Below are 23,041 nucleotides of genomic sequence, written 5' to 3'. Positions count from 1 at the left end.
GTGGCGGAGGCGGATTGAGGGCTTTACGCGGACAATATTTGGCTACATAAAAGCCTCAATAAACCTAAGGGCAGGCAGTTTAGTGGGCGCTTTACTCAACCTACCAACAACCCCACCCCCCTCCGTCCCCTCCTCCCCACCCATGTTTTACGGGAACTGGGTCGGGGTGAGTCGGTGTGGGCTAGCCACCTGATATATTTTATGTGCTCCCCCACTGAAAACAGGCCCGGCGGGATCTGTTAAATCCAGCCCATTTTTCTACTACCTCAAAGCCATTGAATGCCCTCTGTTCAATTTTCCATTCCTCCTACGACCTAAATGACTTTAAAACTGCTTGATGCTACCTGGCTATTTCTTGATTTACTTGATCTGAATTTGTTAAGCTTGGTGATGTTATGTGCTTTTCCGTTTTACTTAACTTCCTCAATTGAATTTTTTTCATAGATGTATTGAGGACTACAAGCTAGCTTCGGATGGAAGGCTTTGCCAGCTGGTTTCTGAGTCCTGCAGCAACGGCCTAGAATGTGGTGATGCCAGCATTGCTCTGAACCAGACTTTCTTCAGAGATGTCTTCTATGGTTACAATAATCAGACAAAGGAACCTGTGCTTGGCCAAGTGTTCATGGGGACATTCAGGTAAGATTTAATACTCTCCATGTTCTGTTCTCCCCTCTGCTACAACGTCACGCAAGCATATGGCTAATAGTGAGTCAAGACAAGGGTTGGAAGAACGTTAAGACAGTTGACCTTTCATGTAATGGCAAAATGGTCTCTTTTCAATTTGTAGATGTTGTCCAAGTGGAGAGACAGATGGTTGATTGCTGTGCCAAGACAATGTTCGCTAGCTACATTTATTAGTTTAAAAGCAGGTGGCTTCATATTTAATAGCGCTTTTTTTGAACCCTAAGATAGAGAGAAAAAATATAAATGTACCTGTTGATGGTGAAGTAGTATAAAGATGTCCTTATGCATTGGCACAGTTAAACAATCACACTGTATGGCAAGTAGACTTTCACCAGGGTCAACATTTTGTGAGGGCACTACTGAATAAACTTATCAATCAAAACATGAAAGTATCACATGTATTTTTATTGTGTCAGGACTGATTATAAAGCATTTCTTTCAGAGCACTATGGCTTCAGATAAAAGAAAACGTCATTTTCAGAATTAGTGAACTAGTATGATTACCGATTATACAAACACAAAACTATGTGATTTAGCCCATTTGCCATTGAATAGGGAAGAGGTGGTCACTAATAATTGAAATTTTCATTGTTGCAATTTCATACTAAAATTGGTTTGTAGAATAACAATGATTTCATATTTCATGATGGTTAGTTCTATGGACAGTTCAAATGCAATCCATATATGACTGGATATGAGCAGCAGATTATCATCGGTTTGCTGAGTGATGTTGAGACTAATTGCTAATCACTACTGCCTATCAACCTCCCCCCTTGCTCGCCCCCCCCCCGCCCCCCTCTTCCCAGATTAGCAAATCATTTTTGAGGGCAACAGGGTGCTTAACAGTTTAAACAAATTGACCTTACTAGCAAGCATTTCCTTTCAATGTGGTGAAAATGATGCTATGAACAGAAAATCGTTCATATGTTTCATGTGTTAAATAACATTGAAACAGGGTCTCAGAGTCACTCTATGCACACAGTTGTGTCATTACTAACCGATTCAGTTTTGGTGGTGAATTCTATTCTTGATAGTTTGTGCTTTAGCAATTCCAGTTATTTAAATAGCTACAGTAAATATCAATAATCTGAGTCCCCTTCTCTAAACCATTACACTGCCCAAGATAAATTTGATATCCCTCCAGCAATCTTGTCATTCAAGCCTTTTTGGTGTCTTACGCTGCATGTATATTTGGAAGTATTTTAGAAGGTTGACTCTATATTCATTTCACTCTTTTGAGTGTTTCCCAGGTATAGATATTTAGAAATGATACTTGCCTGGAGTAATGAATATAGAACATACACAAGTGATTACCATTCAGATTGATCAATATCCCAAATGTAGTTGGACAGATCCATTAGTTTCAGTGGTAGAACATTGTATTATTTACATGAGTTCAGCTGTTTATGAGCATCTTATGCTGGTTGTAGAAACATTGAATGCAAATGAATAAAATAAACCTTTGTCACTCAGGAAATAGGTGGGACTGAATAGAAAAATGGAAAGGCCTCCAAATAAGCCTTACTTTCTCACCTCCAAATTCAGTACTGTGTCTGTTCAGCTGCAGAGTAAATGGAGTGAGTTGTTGCTTTCAGCACAGCCATTATATATTTTAATATAACTTCCAAATTTATTACAAAAGAATTTTAATCTAGTGTTCTGAAATGATGATATTTCTCTCATGGCTGTTGTATTGATTTAAAACATGTGTCACTCAGCCACCAGTTTGTGATATATACTGTGAAGGCTCTATAATTAGGCCAGAATATCTATTCAAAGCCCTGTTCTAAAATTTTGTTGCCTTCCTCTTATTAAGGCCAACATACCTCAGTAAAGAGTACAATAATAATATTTGGAATTGCAAAAGGTGCTTAAATCATTAAATGAATTTCTTAAATAGATAAATCAGGACATGCTACCTATTTTTCCTTCCTGACATGTTAGGATTTGTAGATTATGTACTTCATTGCAAGATTTCTTTTTGTGACTTCTTACTCTGTTTCTTCAGAGTCTGGTTGTCTGAAAATTTGAAACCTCTGAGTACGTATGAATATACAAATTAGGAGCACAAGTAGGCCATTTACCCCCTTGAGCCTGCTCCGCCATTCAATAAGATCATGGCTGATCTGATTGTGGCCTCAACTCCACATTCCTGTCTACCCCTAGCATTCTTTGACTTTCTCGTTAGTCAAGAATCCATCTAAGTCATCCAGTTTGTTTTATTTCATGTGTGCAGCATGTTGAGTGTTGCTTCAGTCATTGCTTTTGCTTAAGGAATGTGCTAAGTTTGTTGGATCAGTTAGTTCTTTCAGGTTTTTTTTCATATCTGAGTTGCTCATCAATCAAGTAAAAGTTTATTATTTCAACTTCAGTTTTTTTCCCCTCTGGTAGGCTCAGCACAGCTGCTGACATCTGAAGCGCTTCTTGTTCATGTTTCTCTCTCTTGACCATCTCCCTAAGGCTCATTCTCTGGAGGTCTCTCCAGCTAATTATGGTCTTTATGGTCCCAGTCTGACTGACTCATTCTTTCTAAAGCCCCTCGCCTGTTTGCCCTTTCACCCTAATCATGATGTCCTGCTGATTTATGTTCGTCTTGCCCATCACTTGCTAAACCTGGCCTCACCTGCTGGTTACATCGAGCCTTTCACCTGCTGCTCCTGGAATTATTAAACCTCTCACCCATTTTTCCTTGCCTCTTCAGCCCCTTTCTTCTGGTCCTTTTCCTATGGGAATGCCACTCCGTGCAAAAAGAAAATGCAAAGTTATTCCATGTAAAACATCTGTAAGCATTCTACAAAAATAATTTAGTTGTTTCTGTATTTAATATAGAGATAATTCTCTCACCTCTCTCCCCTCCCCTTGACCCTATACCCGTTTCTAATTCTCTCTTGCTTTGTTTGATCTCTAATACTGATGCTACTCTCTCTTCTGGTGATCTAAACTATTCTATTGAATTTTTGTGCGAAGCTTTTATATCAATGATAGGTATTGGCTCCAGGAGCAGTGAAGTTTCTGATCTGCACCAAAATAGTGGTATTGTATTTTTTTTCACTCCAGTAACTCACTTTGTGTTATATAAACTTCTTTCATTATCTTTACTTGACACTGAGTACATGGAAAGCAATTTGTACTGCCATATCAGATTTCAGAATCGAATAGCAAATTAGTGAACTGGATTTATGACTGCCTTCAATCTTTTACATTAATAAGTATGATGCTTCAACTATTCCATTACATAGATACATTTTTCATACATTTACCACAAAGTTGGAACATGGCAGGGTATGGATATATGCATGTCTTGGTTAGATTAGTGCCAAGATATCAGGCTTGGAAGTCTGGGAGCATTCACAGCCTTTCCCCTCCCTTACTAATTTCCCATGAAACAGTGAGCATGGAAATAGGGGGAAAAATTGGCAAAATGAATTTCTGCATTGGAATGATATCCCTTTTCTCAAGTTTGCTGAATGGACCAAAAAAAAAAGTTTGGTTGGTGTGCAGTACAATGCAATGTATATATCAGTGGCCCACAACATGATAATGCAGAAGGACAAAATTTTCAGGGCTGAATAAAACATGCAAAGTGAATAATGATAACTAATACCAAATACAAAAAGAGATGCATCCCACTTTGATCTAGCATTGTTTAATGAGACAGGGTTAATTAGTAATCTCATAGTTAAAAAAGTGACTATAATACAATTGAATTCTATATTAAGTTTGAGAGTGACATATTTGAGTCCAGAAGAAAAACCTTAAACTTAAACAAAATGAATAGGGTAGAAATGAGGAGAGAGCTGGCTAAGGTTGATTGGATAAATAGACTAAAAGGCATGGTGGTTTATGAACAATGGGAAATATTTAAATAAATAATTTACAATGCTCAACAAAAATACCTTTCATTAAAAAACAAAAGCTCAGCAGGTAAGATCCATCCATGGCTTAATGATGCTAGTAGATTAAACGAAGAAGTTTATCATATCGCAAAGAATAGTAGTAAGCTTGAGGATTGGGAGAGTTTTAGAAATGAACAAAGGACAATCAAAAAGCTGATATAAAAGAAACCAAAAAAAATGTGCAAATCAACTGGGTGGAAATATAAAACCAGATTGTAAGAGCATTTTTAAGTGTATAAAAAAGAGAATAGCTAAAGTGAATGTTGTTCCTTTAGGGACTGAGACTGGAAAAATTATCATGGGGAATAAGGAAATGACAGAGACTTTGAATATTTTCTGTCCGTCTTCACGGGTGAAGTGACAAATTACATACCAGAAATAGAGGGTGATCAAGGGCTAATAAGAATGAGGAGCATAAAACAATATCAGAGAAACAGTAGAAAAACCTAAGGGACTAAATGTTGATAAATCCCCAGGACCTGATGGCTGTATCCTAGGGTTCTAAAAGAGGTAGCTACAGAGATGCTGGGCATGCTGATTATGATTTTCCAAAATTCCTGACATTCTAGAATGGTCCCAACAGTTTTGGGAGTCAGCAAAAGTAACACCGCTTTTCAAGAAAGGAGGGGGAAAGGGAATAGGCAAATACAGACAAGTTAGGCTGATATCAGTGATCATCAAATAACTGGAACCTGGAAGTCTTAACAAAACACTTAGAAAATTATAATATGATAAAAAACAGAGTCAGCATGGATTTACAAAAGGGAAATTGTGTTTTGCAAATGTATTTGTGTTTTTTGAGATGTTTCTCGTAGGATAGATAAAGGGGAGCCAGTGGATGTAGTATACTTGGACTTCCAAAATACATTTGATATGATGTTGTAAAAAAGATTAATATGCAAGATAGGAGTCGTGGATTTGCAGGTAATATATGAGCATGGATCGAGGACTGGTTCGCAGATAGGAAGCAAAGAGTAGGGATAATTGGGACATTTTCAAATTGGCAGGCTGTAACAGATGGAGTCCTACAAGGATCAGTGTTGGGGCCTCAGCTCTTCATAACCTATATTAATGACTTAGATGAAAAGACAGAAAGTAACGCATCTACGTTCCTGATGATTCAGAACTAGTGAATGTGTAACCTATGAGGAGGACACTAAGGCTACAAAGGGATGTAGTCAGGTTATGTGAGTCAGCAGCACAGTGGTAGATGGAGTATAATATGGGCAAGTGTTAGGAAATAAAGATAGCTTAAATATGTTATATTTGTATTTGTGGGTGTTAGGAATGGGTTTTAGCTTTAAAGTTTAAGTTTGCTTTGTATTTCTGTATCTGTGTATTAAGAGAGGTCAAATGGAGTTTTAGTTTCACTTAAAAGGCTGCTTGCATTTCTCATGAGGAGCTTACAACATCTATAAGGTGAAGGTAAACACACAAAAGTAGAAAAACAGTGCTGTTGCCTAGCAACAGGAGGCCAGATAGGCAGGTTCCTCCCTCAGACATACACACGGAAGAAGGAAGACAACAGCTTGATTTGGAAGCTGTTGGAGTTCAGTTGGTTTTGGAGTTGCTGCCAGGAAAGACTGGAGCAAAGGGACAGATAGAAGTCCCAAGCTAAAGAAAAATCCCAAAAATCCAAGGGAGTGGAAGAAGGGAAAGTCCAAAGAAGACCTTGTAGTTAAAAGAAGGACAGGAACCTGGGAAAAAGGTCCTTTTAAGTGAAGTTAAGAGTGAGGGGCAAAGAGAAAGGCTCCAAGCTTCAGATTTAAAGAGACAAAAGCTGCAGAAAGCAGATTTAAAGCGAAAACAGCTTGCAAGAGGCAAGAAGGTCCAAAGGGATGACCGAAAGCCTGTAACACTTTGCTATGGGCATGTGAAGCAGTGGTGTACTGTTGACAGCTGAGACAGAGAGACAGAGTGTGTGGAAAGCAGCTTGAATGCATGTGGTGACCCAGAGAAGATGAACATCAGGAGGAGAGTTCAAAACCCTGGAGATGAACCCTTGCGGAAGGCATCGGAGAGAAAATGTCAGTTTGGGAGAAGATTCCGAGGCATGATCTTGGAGAATGGAGATTGAAAACTCTCATGTGAAGGACAGAGTGTAGTGAGACCGGATGGCTCTCGGTGTGCTAAGCGTCTGGGGGGAGTTGAGGAGAGACCCATAACATCTGGTTGAGGTGGCATCTGTCACTTGAGGTCAGAGTGTGGGGTGCCTGACCACCGGGTGCCATAGGTTTACATGGGCTGGGTACTTACTGTGTACATTAGGGTATAAGCTAGCTTTTGCAACTTGTGTTATCCTTACAAATTTGTATATATCTGTAAAGGTATAGTCGTGGGTGAAGGAGCATTGTAATATAGTTCATCTTTTCTTGTTCAGTAAATGTTTTATTCTATTGCTAAAAGTTCATCAGCTGGCTCCTGTGCCTCTGTTCAGTAGCTACTCTTCACTTATCTACACAAACAAATAAAAGTTTATTTAAAAGGATCTATCAAGTTGGGTTCCACTCTGGGATCAGGCTTGTCCAGGGGTAATCTCAGCTGAGATCATAACACAAGTGTGAGGTTATTTGCTTTGGCAACAAAAATGGAAAAGCAGAATATGTTTTAAAAGACGTGGAACTTTTAAATGTTGGTGCTCAGAGAGACTTGGGTGTACTTGTACAAGAAGCACAGAGAGTTAAGGTGCAGGTACAACAAGCAGTTAGGAAAACAAATGGCATGTTGGCCTTTAGTGCAAGGGGACAGACTTGCAAAATAAGGAAGTCTTACTACAATTGTGTAGGACTTTGATTAAACCATATTTGGAGTATTGCGCCCCGTATCTAAGGAAGGATATATTTACCTAGGAGACAATACCATGAAGGTTCAATAGATATGTTCCTGAGATGAGAGGGTTGTCCTCTGATGAGAAGCTGGGTAAATTGGGCCTATACTCTCTGGAGTTTAGAAGAATGGAATCAGATCTCAGGGAGGCATGCAAAATTCTGAAGGAGCCTGATAGGACAGACACTAAGAGGTTGTTCCCCCTGGGTGTTACAACCATGTGAGGAGGGGTGAAATTACTCCCCCATTCTTCCATTCCAGGTTTGACCGTAACAGGGTTTTCTTGTGAAGTTAGAGCGGATGTGCTTTGTTAGTTCTGGCAGAGCCCCACTATGTAAGCTTTTAGGTTGTAAAGAATTAATCAGAAAGGTTATCTTAGGTTGAACAAAGAACAAGATAAGTTTATTGAAACTTTTCCCCCAACTCAAAAAAATTAGGTAAATTGCAACCACCGTTCATACATCACACACATTCGCCTGGGCCCAGACATACACCAGTGCAGATGGCAGAGTAACCGGATAGGCTTATAGGATTTTTGCAGTTCATGAAAAATAAAACAGGACTATGTGGTTAGCTGTCCCTTGGCTGGTCTCGGTTTGGTGATTCCACATTGTGACCTTTTTGTTCAGTTATCTTCCTGGGTGTAGTTGTATCGAGCAGATTTCCACATTATTTTCCCAAAAAGGTCCGGGTTCACAGTGGATTTCTCTTCTCAGGATAGTGACTTGGCAAAACGGGAACAACATTTTTGAGAGAGGGAGGCAGAGAGGGTACACAGCTTCAACAGCCTGTGTCCCGTATAGCATTGCCTCGTGTTCCCTCTCCTACTTGGCAAGGGGCCCTTGAAGTACCTTGCTGACTGTATATTCCAGAGAAATCCTATTCATGTCTGCTGCAGTTATTGTTTCAGAACGGGTAATTGCATTTTGATATCCCATCTCAGAAACAGTTCAAAAGTCTCAGGAAGGTTTGAAGCCAACAGGGGATGGGGTCTTTCATACTCTCCAGGAGGTTGAGTGCTGGTTTAATTCATCCCACAGTTGAATGTATTGGGCAATTTCATCTTTGTCTCTTAGAGGGTAGCTTTTTTAAAAAAATCCAACCGGAAAAGGAAAAGTTATAAATTGTACCTTTGAAAAGCACATCCTCATAACACTGGGTGAGGAACCTAAAACACGGAGGCACATCCTTAGGATAAGGAGTTGATTATTTAGGATTGAGATTAGGAGAAATTTCTTCACTCCGAGAGGGTTGTGGGTGTTCCATATTTGACTGTATTTGATCTTTCAGGGAATCAAGGAATATGGGGAGCTAGTGGGAGAGTGGAGTTGATACGGAAGATCACTATGATCCTTTTAGGTGGCGGGGATAATGTGGTCTTCTCATGGTCCTATTTCTTGTGTACCTAACCCTAACAAGATTTTTTTAAAGAAAATTGTATTTGTAAAGCACTTTAGCACACGTCAATGGGCAGGATTTTACTTTCGTCAGGCGGGCACGGTGGGCGGGCCCAGGAGCGGCCGGGAAAAGGTCAGCTGCCCGCAATCGGCCCCCGACCGCAGATTCACGCTGGCTGGCCAATTAACGGCCAGCCAGCATATAAGGCACGCTGAAACGCTCAGCGCTGCCAGGGTGGGGGCTGGGTGAGGGCGAGCACGGAAGTCTGCCCATGTGCGGGGTAGCGCGCACTGAATGCTCCCTGAGGACACAGAGCTGCCTCAGGGAGCTGAAGAATTGGAGAAACAAAAATAAAGATTTAAAAGATGATATAAACATGGCTCAGCCACATGAAGAGGGGCATGTGTAACACGAAGTTGAACATTTTTCCAGTTTTTCATTTACCGTTGGAAACCTCATCCTGCCAGTGGATGAGGTTTCGTACAAAATGCAAAGGCTGCCTGGCCTGCTCGTCCACCCGCCAACCGAACAGTTGAACGGGCAGTGAAAAATACACTGCTTAAGGGCCTCAGTAGGCCTCTTAATTCATGGTGAGCGCGCTGCCGACTCTCACACTTGCCCACCGACTTAAAAATCGCACGAGTGTTTGATGGCATTGGGACGCTCGCCCGATGTCATCACGTGTGACTTTATGCCCGATCGGGTCGGGCGCGCACCCGCCCAATGACAGTAAAATCCTGCCCAATGAGAAGTCTCAAAATCATTTATGTAACTTTGAAGTATGGGGACTTTTGTTCTGTAACCTATTTTAGCCCACGATACTAATGCTACGATTTCCATAGAGGCCGATAATTTTCGAAAAGAGATTCAGACTTCCAGTTACTAGCTTAATGAAGACACGACAAGATTTCACGTTTTAAAGCTTTTACTTGGACTTGGAAATATGTCACCGTTCCTTCACTGTCGTTGGGTCAAAACCCTGGAACTCTCTCCCTAACAGCACTGTGGATGTACCTACAGCTCACCACCACCTTCTCAAGGGCAGTTAGGGATGGGCAATAAATGCTGGCCCAGCCAGTGACGCTCATGTCCCATGAACAAATAAAAAAAGCTGTAACAAATGACTAAAATCACAATGTTTAAACAGTGTTTTCTTTTTATGGGCAGCTTATATTTTAAACTACAGAAATAAACATTTTCCATTTATACTTATCACATATGTCACACATTGCACTCTCCATGGAATTGCAGTCATTATAGCAAACTGTCCAGAGTTGCTCTCGGCTTCCAATGGATTCCTGTATCCCTGGTTCACCGAATAGTAACTTTGAGTGACTGTCTACAAGTGTTTTCCTCAGTTTTCAGTGTGTTCCTTAAATCCAGCACCAACAGTAAGCCTGTTCCAATCATTCTTCCCACTGGCCATGCCAGGATGAATCTCCCATAATCCCTAGAAGGCTGCAGGATATAGCACTTCAACTAGAATCCATCTCCTTCCCCTACGCAGCTGTGGTAGCTCGCAAAGCCAAGCAGCCCCTTCTCTCTGCTGACCACACAGAACTTCTATCTGTCTGTGATATCCATTGATTTCTAGGGAAGCCCGTAATCTGATCTCAAAAATGGTTTCCACTGCCCTCTTCCCCATGGCAATGTGAAACACATTAAATGTACATCCAGGTATAAATGTTGATTAGCTATTCCTGACCTCAACTCCCTTTCACCTTACAAGTAAATGGACAGTTTCGACTCGATGGGCTGAAGGGCCTCTCCTGCACCGTGATTCTGTGACTCTGTGATTCTGTGAGTTTACAGCACAACTGTTTACAAATAGATACCTACAACATCTTTCTGAGACTTTAGGAAACCCAGAGTACCCTAATTGTAAAATCAGAGACTGCTGTCATTGTCTCCAAGTGTAAGTACTTTGCTCCTTAATTCAGTAAGAAACCTAAACCTCCCTTTGATTCCTAACATAGAAAGTGCCCTAAATTGTAGGCAGACTTTAGAACAGATCACATGACCCCCTTCATTTATCCTACACATAAAGCTGCAGTCCCAAAAATTTAATCTTATCAATCTCAGAATTATAACGATAACAGGACTTATATATGGATGCACTCAGGTCTCATAGCATTTTCATTGCAGGTTTCATAGGCTTGTGTTGGAAGCAATACAGGTTTAATGATTTAGGCAACTGGTTCATTCTTGGTCTCTGCAGCTCAATGGGGCGGGGGGGTAAGGAATGGCTCGGGGAGAGAGGATAGTAGCAAGATGTCTTACTCTTTATATTGGTTGAGTTTGCTTTTCCACCATCATTCTGTTGCGGAGAAATGGAGGATTGTGCTTCAACAAACTCAAAGACTGCTGAATGGTAAACTTTCAGCTCCAGGCAGACATCAGGGATTATCTATTCTAATTTGGATACACCTCTTTTTTTTGTGCTTTTGGCATGGGATCTTTAATATCCACCTGAATTGTTGGAACAGGCAGAAGGGACAGGCCTTGTTTTAATGCACCTTTCCAAAGGAAATAAACTAGTCCAAAATTTATTCGAAACACAAGGAAACCTTATTTGTGTTGCTTAATGGAAAGTAAAAGTTTTTACTGTCACAAAAAAATATGTAAGCCATTACAATTTTAAAAGAAAAAGAGTCTTTGTAAAATACGATGATACATGGTCATTGAGTAAAAACACATTTGCTGTGTAAAATAATACTGAGGCTGCACGCTGTGTGTACTTAGGTAATTGTTACTGGCAGTGTATGGGATCCATGAGATTAATAGGGGGATATCTGCAAGCTACCTTAGAGAGCTGATTTCACAAAATTTTATTTCAGCTGTCAAGGAGCCATTTCGTCTGGTGGTAATGATGTAAGATAATTGGTGGATCAAGGGTTTCTTCAGAGTCCCTCAGCTCCTTGTTATGAGAAGAGGATTGTCTAATCCTTAGATATGGCCATGAGTAGGATGAAAAATCAAAAGCCTGAGAACATTTTTACATTTGAAATCACAAAGACCTTAACTTGGATTGCACCCAAACAGTTCCACACTGCAGAGTGAGAACAAAGCATAAAGAGATCTCTTCAAATGAGAATTGATTGCTGTAATTCAGTATGAAACCCCCTAGACCTTTCAAAAGCAGGACTATTAGTAAAAATAGCTTTAAAAGCTGCAGAATCTATTCAATCTTCTTCATGCGATGGTACATGGACCCCTACTGGTGAACTAAAGACATTAACCGTGCATGCTTTTATTCTGTTTACTCTGAACTACTGCTTTCATTAATTCAGCTCATGCTCTCTCCCGCATTTTGCTTGATTTTCAGTGCTACTTCAGTAGTTACTTTGGGTGCTTCTGTTTTGCTTCTTTGCATTCCACAAGGCCAACAAATCTATGACCACCAAAGCACTTCTACTGATCGGTGTAAAGAAAACCGCTTCAAAGATGTTAGCACCCAGCGCACTTCACAAAATACATTACGCTGAAAATTGTTTGGGAATTGACAGGATATCCAGGTCTATGTGCAGCACATAGGTCTGTCATTTTACAGGGAACCCATATGAGGTTTTGGTAAAATGCATAATCTCAAGAAAACCAAACAGCACAGTGGGTTAAGCATGCACTGTCTTTTCACTGAACTGATGACATGGGATAAATCGTAGGTTTTGACTTTCAGTCACAATCCATATATTTTGGGTTAAACTCATTAACATCGTTGACGTGCAATGATATTTTCAAGTGAACTTCTCGTTTATCTTATCCATGGCACAAGCAAAAGCTCCCTACCCAAACTATGGAGCCATTAGATTTAGTTGAGGGCTATCACTCCAGTAAGAGAAAGTAAAGTATTCGAGTGCAGCCCTTACAATCCTGAGGTGCACGAATGAAAGACCCGGTCTATTGTGTGAGAGTGGGTAGCTCAGTTTTCAGCTCTGGAACTTGGATCTGAATTCATCGAAGATGGATGGATGCAAATCTTCTCTGGTTGCTGGCTGTAAACATCCTATCTGAAATTAATTTAGACAGCCTCAACCCAGTATCAACGAGGTTACAGCACTCTAGCAGATGCATTAAACAGGAATGTGGAATGAGTGACAAAGGAGGTTCTCCTCTGAAATCAACTCCAATTTTATCAAAGTCCTGATGAAAGGCCTTCGGCCTAAACCATTGGGAGGAATCTGAATGCCCTTTGAAAAATTTCAGGGATCGGGGCCGTTTTTGGATCTTGATCCAGCATGGATCAGAGGCATGCCGACGGGTGTGGCAGGACATCCCCCATTGGCTGTGGGACCCTGGCACATTGTGACCACTGGTGGCCACCTACAGGCAGCTGAACAGCTCCCTGATGCCTCTAAGAGCCTCTGGAAATGGCCTTAATAAACCTTCAGTAAACTGACCGGGGGAATCGCCCAGGGGCAAGGTGGTACTGAGAAACTGCCATGCCAGCAGGTGGCATGTGTTTTTGTGTCCGCCCACCTCTGAGGGGGCTAAAAATCTTCCCCATGGATCATCAACTTTCCAGGGGGCAGCTCATTAATAAAACCCTCCTCATTCGCTGTCCAATTCAAGATGGTGGGCTTTCGACGTGGGAAGCCCAATCAGACGGTTCACAGCATTGGGACAGCCAACAGGCCCACTGGGAGAGATGGCGCTACTGATGCAGGTAGGGGACCGTGAAGTTGCCTCAAAATGGAGGCGATGAATATTTAAAAATTTAAAAAAAACAAAGAATGCCCACAGCTGTTAGGGCCATCAGTGTGGAGGGCCAGCCTCACTAAAGGATCGCTTTTCATCTGAGTGGTGATTGGGCGATTGACAGGAGGTTCAAGGTAGCTGCTGGACTCCATCCTCAGCAGAAGACCTGCCTGACCTTTGGAAGATCCCAGCAGGTTCTGCAAGTGGCACCAAAGTGGAGCCATAATTGTCCTAATTGGCCGCCCGCCTCCATGGAGCTGGTTGCTGGTTCCCGTGGCAGTCCACCTTCAACAAGATCAAACAGAGACGGGGGAAGGGGAGACAACCTGATGCACAACTTTCAGAAATTCCCTGTCCCCATCTCCAAAACCACTTTTGCTGATCTGATACCATTCCATCCGTTAACTTTCTTCTCTCCATAGATGCTGCCAGACCTGCTGAGTACTTCCAGAGTTTTCTGTTTGAATTTCAGACCTCCAGTATTCGCTGTATTTTGCTTTTGTAATAGACCTAAATTGAGGCCTGCTCAAAAATTGCATTGCGCAAGCCTCAAGTGAGAAGGCAGCATTCCTGTTAAGTATAATCCTTACTAATTTTATCTCACTACTTTCTCATTCGCACTGCACAGGGGGTTGGTACAGAGATGAAAATTAACCCTCAGAGTGTCTAATCTCTGTATGTGGAAGTGTTGTGTTTATAATAAACTGTGACGATCATTTAAAGACTATCTCCCTGATTTTTCCTGCTCATGGTCTGTCTGACTGTGTAATATTGACCAGCTTCATATTCAGGGCTGTTCTCTCATATTTTACTGTACCTCAGCAAAAAAAGGCGAATGTTATCCCAGCTTCCTTACAGCATGTGAAAGGACTTCTTAATGGGTGTACGGTATTGTTTTCTTCTTTCTCCTCCAATGGGCGAAACCAGGCCTTAATTTAGCAACTTCCCACAGCAGTGTGATTGAAATGGGGTGCTGAGTTTGTGGGGAGCACAGACCTGCTACGCACTACTTGATGGTACTGAATACTGCAGGGTCCCCAACAATTGTCAGCAACAAGCTTGACGTTGGCTGGGAATGTGACTTTTGGCAAAAGATGAGCAACACTGCACAACATTATCACATCATTCTGACTGAACAAGCCCATTAAAAATCATTTCCTGCTTGAAATATCTGCTGGCACAGATACTAACAGGTGGACGTTTGAAAAAAAAACCTTTTATAAAACATGGACTGTGAAAACTTTATTCTGCTGCTTCTCACGGGCGTGTGGATGCCGCAACCCAACAATCTTCTGTTGCCTTTTGTGTTCACCCCCTTGAAGGAACACATTTATCTTTTGGCAGACAGGCTCCCCAAATGCAAACATGCTTCACAGCACCGGCTTTGGAGGAAGAAAGAGGTAAACTGGTGAAACTATTGGTAAGGCTCCCCATGAGCTCACCACCTGCGGCTGCAAAGAGGTGCCATATGAAATTAATTTTGCTCAATTTATGATGTTGTGAACAGGTATAATATTCCAGACAGCTACAGTACATTACACAGATATTATGATTCTACATATACACACAAAGACAATACGGCATTGCAGAGGGACATATTTTAACATTGCTGAGAAGCAGGCCATGAAACTGAACGTTGAAACATGTAATAATGCTGAGCATGGACAAAATGGCCAAGAACTTCCATTCTCCGGATGTTCTTACCCCAGAGGTACCACCCCACCCCCCCAAGATTCATTGGGGGACCCCTCGGAAGTCCCCGCGCACTGGCAACGTGGGAATTGCCCATAAAGTTTGGTCTTCCAATGTGCAATTACCCTGCATCTGGAACACTCCAAAACTAGGTTAGAGTCAGAGGCTTCAAGTGGTTCCGACTCACTGAGCAGAATAGTTACTCAGGAAAAGTTAGAAGGATTAAAACCAGTTCTAACACCTGGGTAACTATACCGCTGACCCTGCCCGTCTAGATGCCCCCCACCTAACCGCCCAATTGCCCCCCAACTACACCCCTTAACCCCTTTACTAACCCCTTCCACCTGATACCCCATCGTGACCACCCCAACTAGTCCCATCCCACCTGACTAGCATCCGACCACCGCCCCCCCAACCAACTCTACCCCCTCAACCACTTACCAATACTTACCTTTTCCCTGTAGCTTCTTGAAGTGGCTTTAGGACATTTAAACTTACAAGAATATGTCGGCAGTAAAAAGCGGGCATGACTTGGCTTCCCCCCGACACTCCACTACAAAGGAGCACTCTATGCTCCACATTTCTGAGGAGGACCTGTTTGGAACTGCGGGCAGGAAATGCAGAGCTCCGGTGCAAGGTAAGCATTAGGAGTGGAGTGACCAACCAGCAGTGATTACCAGCCCTTGGCAGATTTGGCCCAACGTATTGCATTGTGCAGACAAAGTTTGCTGTACCGACACTGCGGCACACACACAAGCACAGACCTTATTTCCCATTTGTATTAAGCAGTTGCTTGCAATGGAAATAGTTGCATAAGGGAACACCAGAACAGCCACATGTGGGCCCCTACAGAAAAATCCACTTCAAAACCTCCCCGTTCCTGCCATTCATTTTCACTCATGTTAGGGGACGTCTCACAAAATCAAAACTCCACCAGTGGTCTGGAAGGACCAACTGAGCCCTCAGCTCTGACATTGTTAGAATAAAATAGTAAATTGAGTCTGCTTACTGTTTCTGCCTCCAAAGGCTAGGGAACAGAATCATCTCTTGAAGTCGTAGTCCATCCCCCACAAGCACATAAACCACTCAGTTATATTACAACATTACCTGTAATATAGTGAGGTGTGAAAGGGAAAAGCTTTGTGCCTCTATTGACCTAATGTCCCAGTAATATTATCAAACTATTTCCAGTGTAGATGTGGCAGCTCCATTTGTACTGAATTCAGGCTTTTCTACAGTGGCAGTGAAATCTACACTAGGATAACTGTGCACATGCAACATAATTGCATGTTGCACCTACTACAACAATGCATTATTTATACCTTTACCAGTGTTGGGTGAATCAGTCTACAAACCAATCGCATGAAGCTCACCTGTGAGAACTCAGCTTTGCCTGAGAACAGAACCAAAAAATTAATGTTGTGCTGGTAATAACCTTCACAGCTGAAGACATTTTGCCTCTGAGGACACTACATCCCATGAAAGCTTTTCAAAGGCAACCCTCTTGAGGCAAATGGTGTAAAGCTCTGGCCAGTTGCAAATATATTCTGTTTTGTGTTATTCAGCATTGGGTAATTAGGTCATTATGTGACTTGGCTGGTTACCCATTCTTCAAATTAGATAAATTTGTAATTTTCTGTCAACATTAACTACCATACTGTTGCCGCTGGTTTTCCATTTTAATGCTTTGTTCCACTAGTGCTGCAGATGTTCCCGTTTCAAACCTCCTGAGAAGATGGATGAAGGATCAAAGTGCAACCAAGCTTTCGCCAATCATGTCAAAAGCTTTACCTAAGGCAATTAGTTATTATCAATGCATATTTAATAAGATGTTACTCCTTTGTGAGTCTGATGGAGGAATCAAGGCAGAACTCAGAGGTTTGTGAGAAATAAACAATAAGCAAAACACGAAGGACGAGTCACCATTGCCTGCTGACTCATGGTTACTTATATCGCGCACAATGTAGACCATATGGGCAACTTGAAATAAATATTGGAGAAGGACTGGGAAATACACGGATATGAAAAGGTTAAGGGCAAAATTAATGTTGGCAAGAGGGATTTTTCCCCACTCCCCGCTAGATAAATGGCGGGAGACCGCATCTCCCCCATTGGTGAGAGTCCGCTAAAATTAAATGGCCATCAGGCACCTAAGTGTTCAGAGGCAAGCCATCGCCGGAATTTAGACTCCAAGGGTGGAATCCCACGCTCTGAGAGCTGACTAGCCAATCAGAGGCTGGCAGCTCTCCCAACAGCACCAGCGGGAATGGTGGCGGCTGCTGGTAATGCATGCACTAGAGGTCCAGGATCACCGAGGGACCTAGGCCACAAGTGAGTGAGGGTGGGGTGGGAATTGTGGAGAGGAGGTCGCTGGCTAGGAGAGGGCTGGGGTGTCATAAGGAAGGGCGGGACATGGCTCTCAGCGGCGTCCCCTCCCCCTTCCCAGTGCTGGGTCCTCGATCAGGCCCTGACTGCTTTTGATGAGGAGCCCACAATGGGTTTGCTTTCCTGAAAAGACTCCCCCACCCTAACCTCAGTCTAAACTCAGCAGTGGGGAAAGTATTGGAAGCAATTCTGAGGGACAGAATTAATCTACACTTGGAGAGGCAGGGATTAATCAAGGACAGTCAGCATGGTTTTGTTAAGGGGAGATCATGTCTGACCAATTTGATTGAATTTTTCAAAGAGGTGACCAGGTGTGTAGATGAGGGAAATGCATTTGATGTAGTCTACTTGGACTTCAGCAAGGCTTTTGATAAGGTCCCGCATGGGAGGCTGATAACGAAGGTAAGAGTCCATGGGATCCAAGGCAATTTGGAAAATTGGATCCAGAATTGGCTGAGTGGCAGGAAGCAGAGGGTGATGGTCGAGGGGTGTTTTTGTGACTGGACGCCTGTGTCCAGTGGGATTCCACAGGGATCGGTGTTGGGTCCCTTGCTGTTTGTGGTATATACAAACAATTTGGACTTGAATGTAGGAGGGTTGATCAGTAAGTTTGCGGATGACACAAAATTGATGGGGTGGTAAATAGTGAGGAGGATAGCCTTAGATTACAGGAGGATATGGATGAGCTGGTCAGATGGGCTGACCAGTGGCAAATGGAATTTAATCTGGATAAGTGTGAGGTGATGCACTTGGGCAGGACAAACAAGGCAAAGCAATACACGATGAATGGTAGGACCCTGGGAAGTAGTGAGGGTTAGAGGCACCTTGGTGTGCATGTCCACCAGTCCCTTAAGGTAGCGGGACAGGTAGATAAGGTGGTTAAGAAGGCATATGGGATACATGTCTTTATTGGCCGAGGCATAGAATATAAGAGCAGGGAGGTTATGCTGGAACTGTATAAAACCCTGGTTAGGCCACAGCTAGACTATGGCATGCAGTTCTGGAATCCGCATTATAGGAAAAATGTGATTGTGTTAGAGAGAGTGCAGAGGAGATTTACCAGGATGTTGCCTGGGCTGGAGAGTTTTAGTTATGAGAGATTGGATAGACTGGGGTTATTTTCCCTGGAGCAGAGGAGATTGAGGGGGCACATGATTGAGGTGTATAAAATTATGACGGGAATAGATAGGATAGACAGGAAGGAACTTTTCCCCTTGGTGGAGGGATCAATAACCATGGGGCATAGATTTAAGGTAAGGGGCAGGAGGTTTAGAGGGGATGTGAGAAAGAATTTTTTCACCCAGAGGGTGGTGGGAATCTGGAACTCATTGTCTGAAAGGGCGGTAGAGGCAGAAACCCTCATAACATTTAAGAGGTATTTGGATGTGCACTTACAATGCCATGGCATACAAGGCTATGGGCCTAGTGCTGGAAAATGGGATTAGAATAGTTAGGTACTTGTTTGACTGGCGTAGACTCGATGGGCTGAAGGGCCTTTTTCTGTGCTGTAGAGCTCTATGGCTCTATGGCACCCAGTGCTGGTTGAATACCAGTGTTGGCAGGATGAGGCCCTTAAGTGGGCATTAATTGCCCACTTAAGGGCCTCAATTAGAGTCTGGTTGGGAAGCATTCCCCTAGAGCCTTCCTACCCCAGCCTTCTTTGTGCGGTGTCCCCAACCCGCATCCTCCTGCTTGATTAAATGACCGCCACCTTCAAACTCAATGCTAGGGCTAAGCATTAAACTATGCCCTATGTGTGCATTCGTATTTGCGAACTGAACCCTGGCTCTGTGCCATTCTCGGCTCTGAGTCCAAGTTTCTAGGTTCAAGTTTCACTCCAGGTTTGAGTACAAAAATCATGGTTGATACTAAAGTACTGAATGCTGCAATGTTGGATGTGCCATCTTTCTGATGAGAAGTTAGGCTGAGGCCCCATCTGCCAGCTGGGGTGGATGTAAAAGACCCCATGGCACTATTTTAAAGAAGAGTAGGGAAGTTATCCCCTGTGTCCTGGCCAATATTTGCCCCTGAATCAACATCATAAGAACATATGAATTAGGAATAGGAGTAGGCCACTTGGCCCCTCAAGCCTGCCCCGCCATTCAATGAGATCATAGCGGATCTGATTGTAACCTCCCGCCTACCCCCGATAACCTTTCACCCCCTTGTTTATCAAGAATCTATTTAGCTCTGCCTTAAAAACAATCAAAGAATCTGCTTCCAATGCCTTTTCAGGAAGAGAGTTCCAAAGACTTACTACCCTCTGAAAGAAAAAATCTCTCCTCATCTCTGTCTTAAATGGGCGACCCCTTATTTTTAAATAGTGACCCCTAGTTCTAGATTCTCTAGATTCTAGAGGAAACATAATCTCCACATCCACCCTGTAAAGACCCCTCAGGATCTAAGATGGATCCAGTGGATGCAAGCCTAGACTGTCCAGCCTTTCCTTATAAAACAACCTGCCCACTCCAGGTATTGGTTTAGTAAACCTTCTCTGAACTGCTTCCAATGCATTTATATCCTTCCTTAAATAAGGAGACCAATACTGTACACAGTACTCCAGATGTGGTCTCACCAGTGTTCTGTAGAACTGAAGCATAATCTCACTACTTTTGTGTTCAATTCCCCTCACAATAAATGATAACGTTCTATTAGCTTTCCTAACTACTTGCTGTACCTGCATATTAGCCTTTTGTGATTCATGCACTAGGACACCCAGATCTCTCTGAACTTCAGAGCTCTGCAACCTCTCACCATTTAGATAGTATGCTTCTTTTTTATTCTTCCTACCAAAGTGGACAATTTCACATTTTCCCACATTATTCTCCATTTTGCCAGATCTTTGCCCACTCACTTAACCTATCTATGTCCTCCTTTAGTCTCCTTATGTTCTTTTTACAACTTACTTTCCTACCTTTGTATCATCAGCAAATTTAGCAACCATACCTTCAGTCCCTACATCCAAGTCATTTATAAAATTTGTAAAAGGCTGAGGCCCCAGCACTGATCCCTGTGGCACACCACTCGTTACTTCCCACCAACCAAAAAAAAAAACATTTATGGCTTCCCTCTGTTTCCTGTTAATGAGCCAGTCTTCTATCCATGCCAATATGTTACCCCCTTCACCATGAGCTTTTATGTTCTGCAATAACCTTTATGAGGCACCTTATCAAATATCCTATGGAAATCTAAGTATAGTACATCCACCCATTTCCCCTTTATCCACACCACATGTAATTCCTTCAAAGAACTCCAATAAATTGGCCAAACATGATTTCCCTTTCACAAAACCATGGTAACTCTGCCTGATTGCCTTGAATTTTTCTAAGTGCCCTGCCATAACATCTTAACTAATAGCTTCCAACATTTTCACTATGACAGATGTTAAGCTAGCTGGCCTATAGTTTCCTGCTTTCTGTCTCCCTCCCTTTTTGAATAAAGGCGTTACATTTGCTATTTTCCCATCTATTGGCATATTCCCTGTTATGACATGGCTTGCGATATTTGCCAAGCTGACCACATCCACAAGGGAAACTTGGCCATGCTATCACAGCGATTTTGCAATTTGTATTTATTACGAGAAGGCTTGTGGACTAAAGTCAGAAGTAATGAGTCTACTACCACCTTTAGAGATTTTAAAGATTAAATTAAAACATTTATTGCAAAAGAAGAACAGACTTCAACTTAAACACACACAAGATTATAGTGCACAGTTATAACAGTTCCCAAAATTTCTACTTAACCAGACTCCCAACTACATACCCCCTTTAAGGCAACAGTCCAAATAGATTCCCAAGTTATAAAGTCATCCAGCAGTTTTACCACAAGCACCCACTGGACAATGAACTTTCAAAGGCTTTTAACACAGCTTTGGTTACTGGAACAGCAAACTTCTGCAGGGCGGCTAGAGGTTTCCCTCCATCCCCCTCAAGTCTGTTTTACACTGTCACCTTTCCAGATCTCACACGGCCACACCTCACACAGCTTTCCATCCTTCTTTAAATGTATTTTATACATTTTGATTTGTAAATCCCATTGTTCCCACTTGTCTTTAGAAGTTACTTTCATGTTCTCATTGTGGCCAGCACTTTTGGGAAAAATCAACGTAATAACCTTGCCTTATTTATCTTGCCAGTTGTAAAAATTTCCCATGTCCCTTTGAAAATCAAACACTTCCATTTATCTAAAAATGCAAATTTCATTCACACCATATCTGCTGACCTCACCTTAGCTCAGCTCATCTCCATTTCAAACAACTGTTTTATACCTCACACCTTTGATAATGTAAAGCTTATAGTCGAACCATCTCTAGTTTAATTAACTTAGCCACACATAGAACCACATATACACACATACATAAGCCTGCTTTAAAATATCCCACAAAAATACTAGGAAAAATATGATAGTTCCTTGACATTCCCTGAATCCAGGGAATTTTGGAAAATTAAAACCAATGCCTCAGTTATCTCACTAGCCATTTCTTTTGAGACCCTAGGATGAAGCCCATCAAGACCTGGGGAGTGGTCAGCCCACAGCTGCAACAATTTGCTAAGTACCACTTCCCTGGTGATTGTAATTTTCCTAAGTTCTTCCCTCCCTTCCAATTCCTGATGTACAACTATTTCTGAGATGTTACTTGTGTTTTCTATAGTGAAGACCAATGCAAAATATGTATTAAATTCATCTAACATCTCTTTACTTTCCATTATTAATTCCCCAGACTCACTTTCTATGGGATCAACGCTCACTTTGTTAACTCTTTTCTTTTTAAAATATCTATAGAAACTCTTACTTTACGTCTTTATATTTCTAGCTCGCTCTCTCGTACTGTAATCTTTTTGACATTCTTTTCTGTCCTTTACATTCTGTCCAATCTTCTGACCTGCCACCTTTGTGGTGTCACCAGCACTTCCTCTGTGGGTAGCCCTTGTCCCCGAGGAGCCATTCCTGCAGCTTCTGTGGACACTGGAAGATATCAGAGACCTGTGACCGGCTGAGAATGTTGGAGTCGTGGACAGTCCCTGGAGACTGTGCGTAGACCTGCAGGATGCATTTCTGGTGGTCGCACACCAGCTGCACATTCAGTGAATGGAATCCCTTGCGGTTGACATAGTTGGCCACGTGTTGCGATGGAGATCTGAGTGCCACGTGATGGCACCCTGCACCTGTGGGAAACCCGAGACCTGGGCCAATCCAATTGCTCTTGCATCCTGGCTGTCCTGGTCCCGGACGAAATGCGCAAAGCTGTGTGCCCTCCTGAAGCTGGCATCCGTGACCTCATGGATGCATTAGTGAGTGGAGGCTTGTGAGATCCCACAGAGGTCGCTTGTGGAGCCCTGAAAGGAGCCACTGGTAGAAATTGAGCGCCGCTATCACTTTCACAGTCACAGGCAGTGGATGCCCTCCATGTCCCCGTGGTGCCAAATCCTGCAGCAGGTGGCAGATGTGACCGACCAGTTCCCTAA

At 42.5% G+C, this 23,041-nt stretch overlaps 1 protein-coding gene across 1 annotated transcript in view; it reads left to right on the top strand.

Annotated features, from left to right (window-relative positions):
* astn1 (astrotactin 1) overlaps nucleotides 1-23,041 on the top strand; it is a 2,710,576-nt gene that overhangs the window by 1,732,116 nt on the left and 955,419 nt on the right. The window contains exon 13 of the mRNA XM_078561790.1: nucleotides 445-636. Within this exon, the coding sequence (XP_078417916.1) occupies nucleotides 445-636 (192 nt within the window). The remainder of the gene's footprint in view (nucleotides 1-444; nucleotides 637-23,041) is intronic.

This window comes from Cetorhinus maximus, chromosome 17 (genome assembly GCF_964194155.1).
Source record: "Cetorhinus maximus chromosome 17, sCetMax3.hap1.1, whole genome shotgun sequence".
Taxonomy (NCBI): Eukaryota; Metazoa; Chordata; class Chondrichthyes; order Lamniformes; family Cetorhinidae; genus Cetorhinus; species Cetorhinus maximus.
The sequence above is the reverse complement of the archived record's forward strand: the minus strand, read 5'-3'. Positions and strand labels throughout refer to the sequence as shown.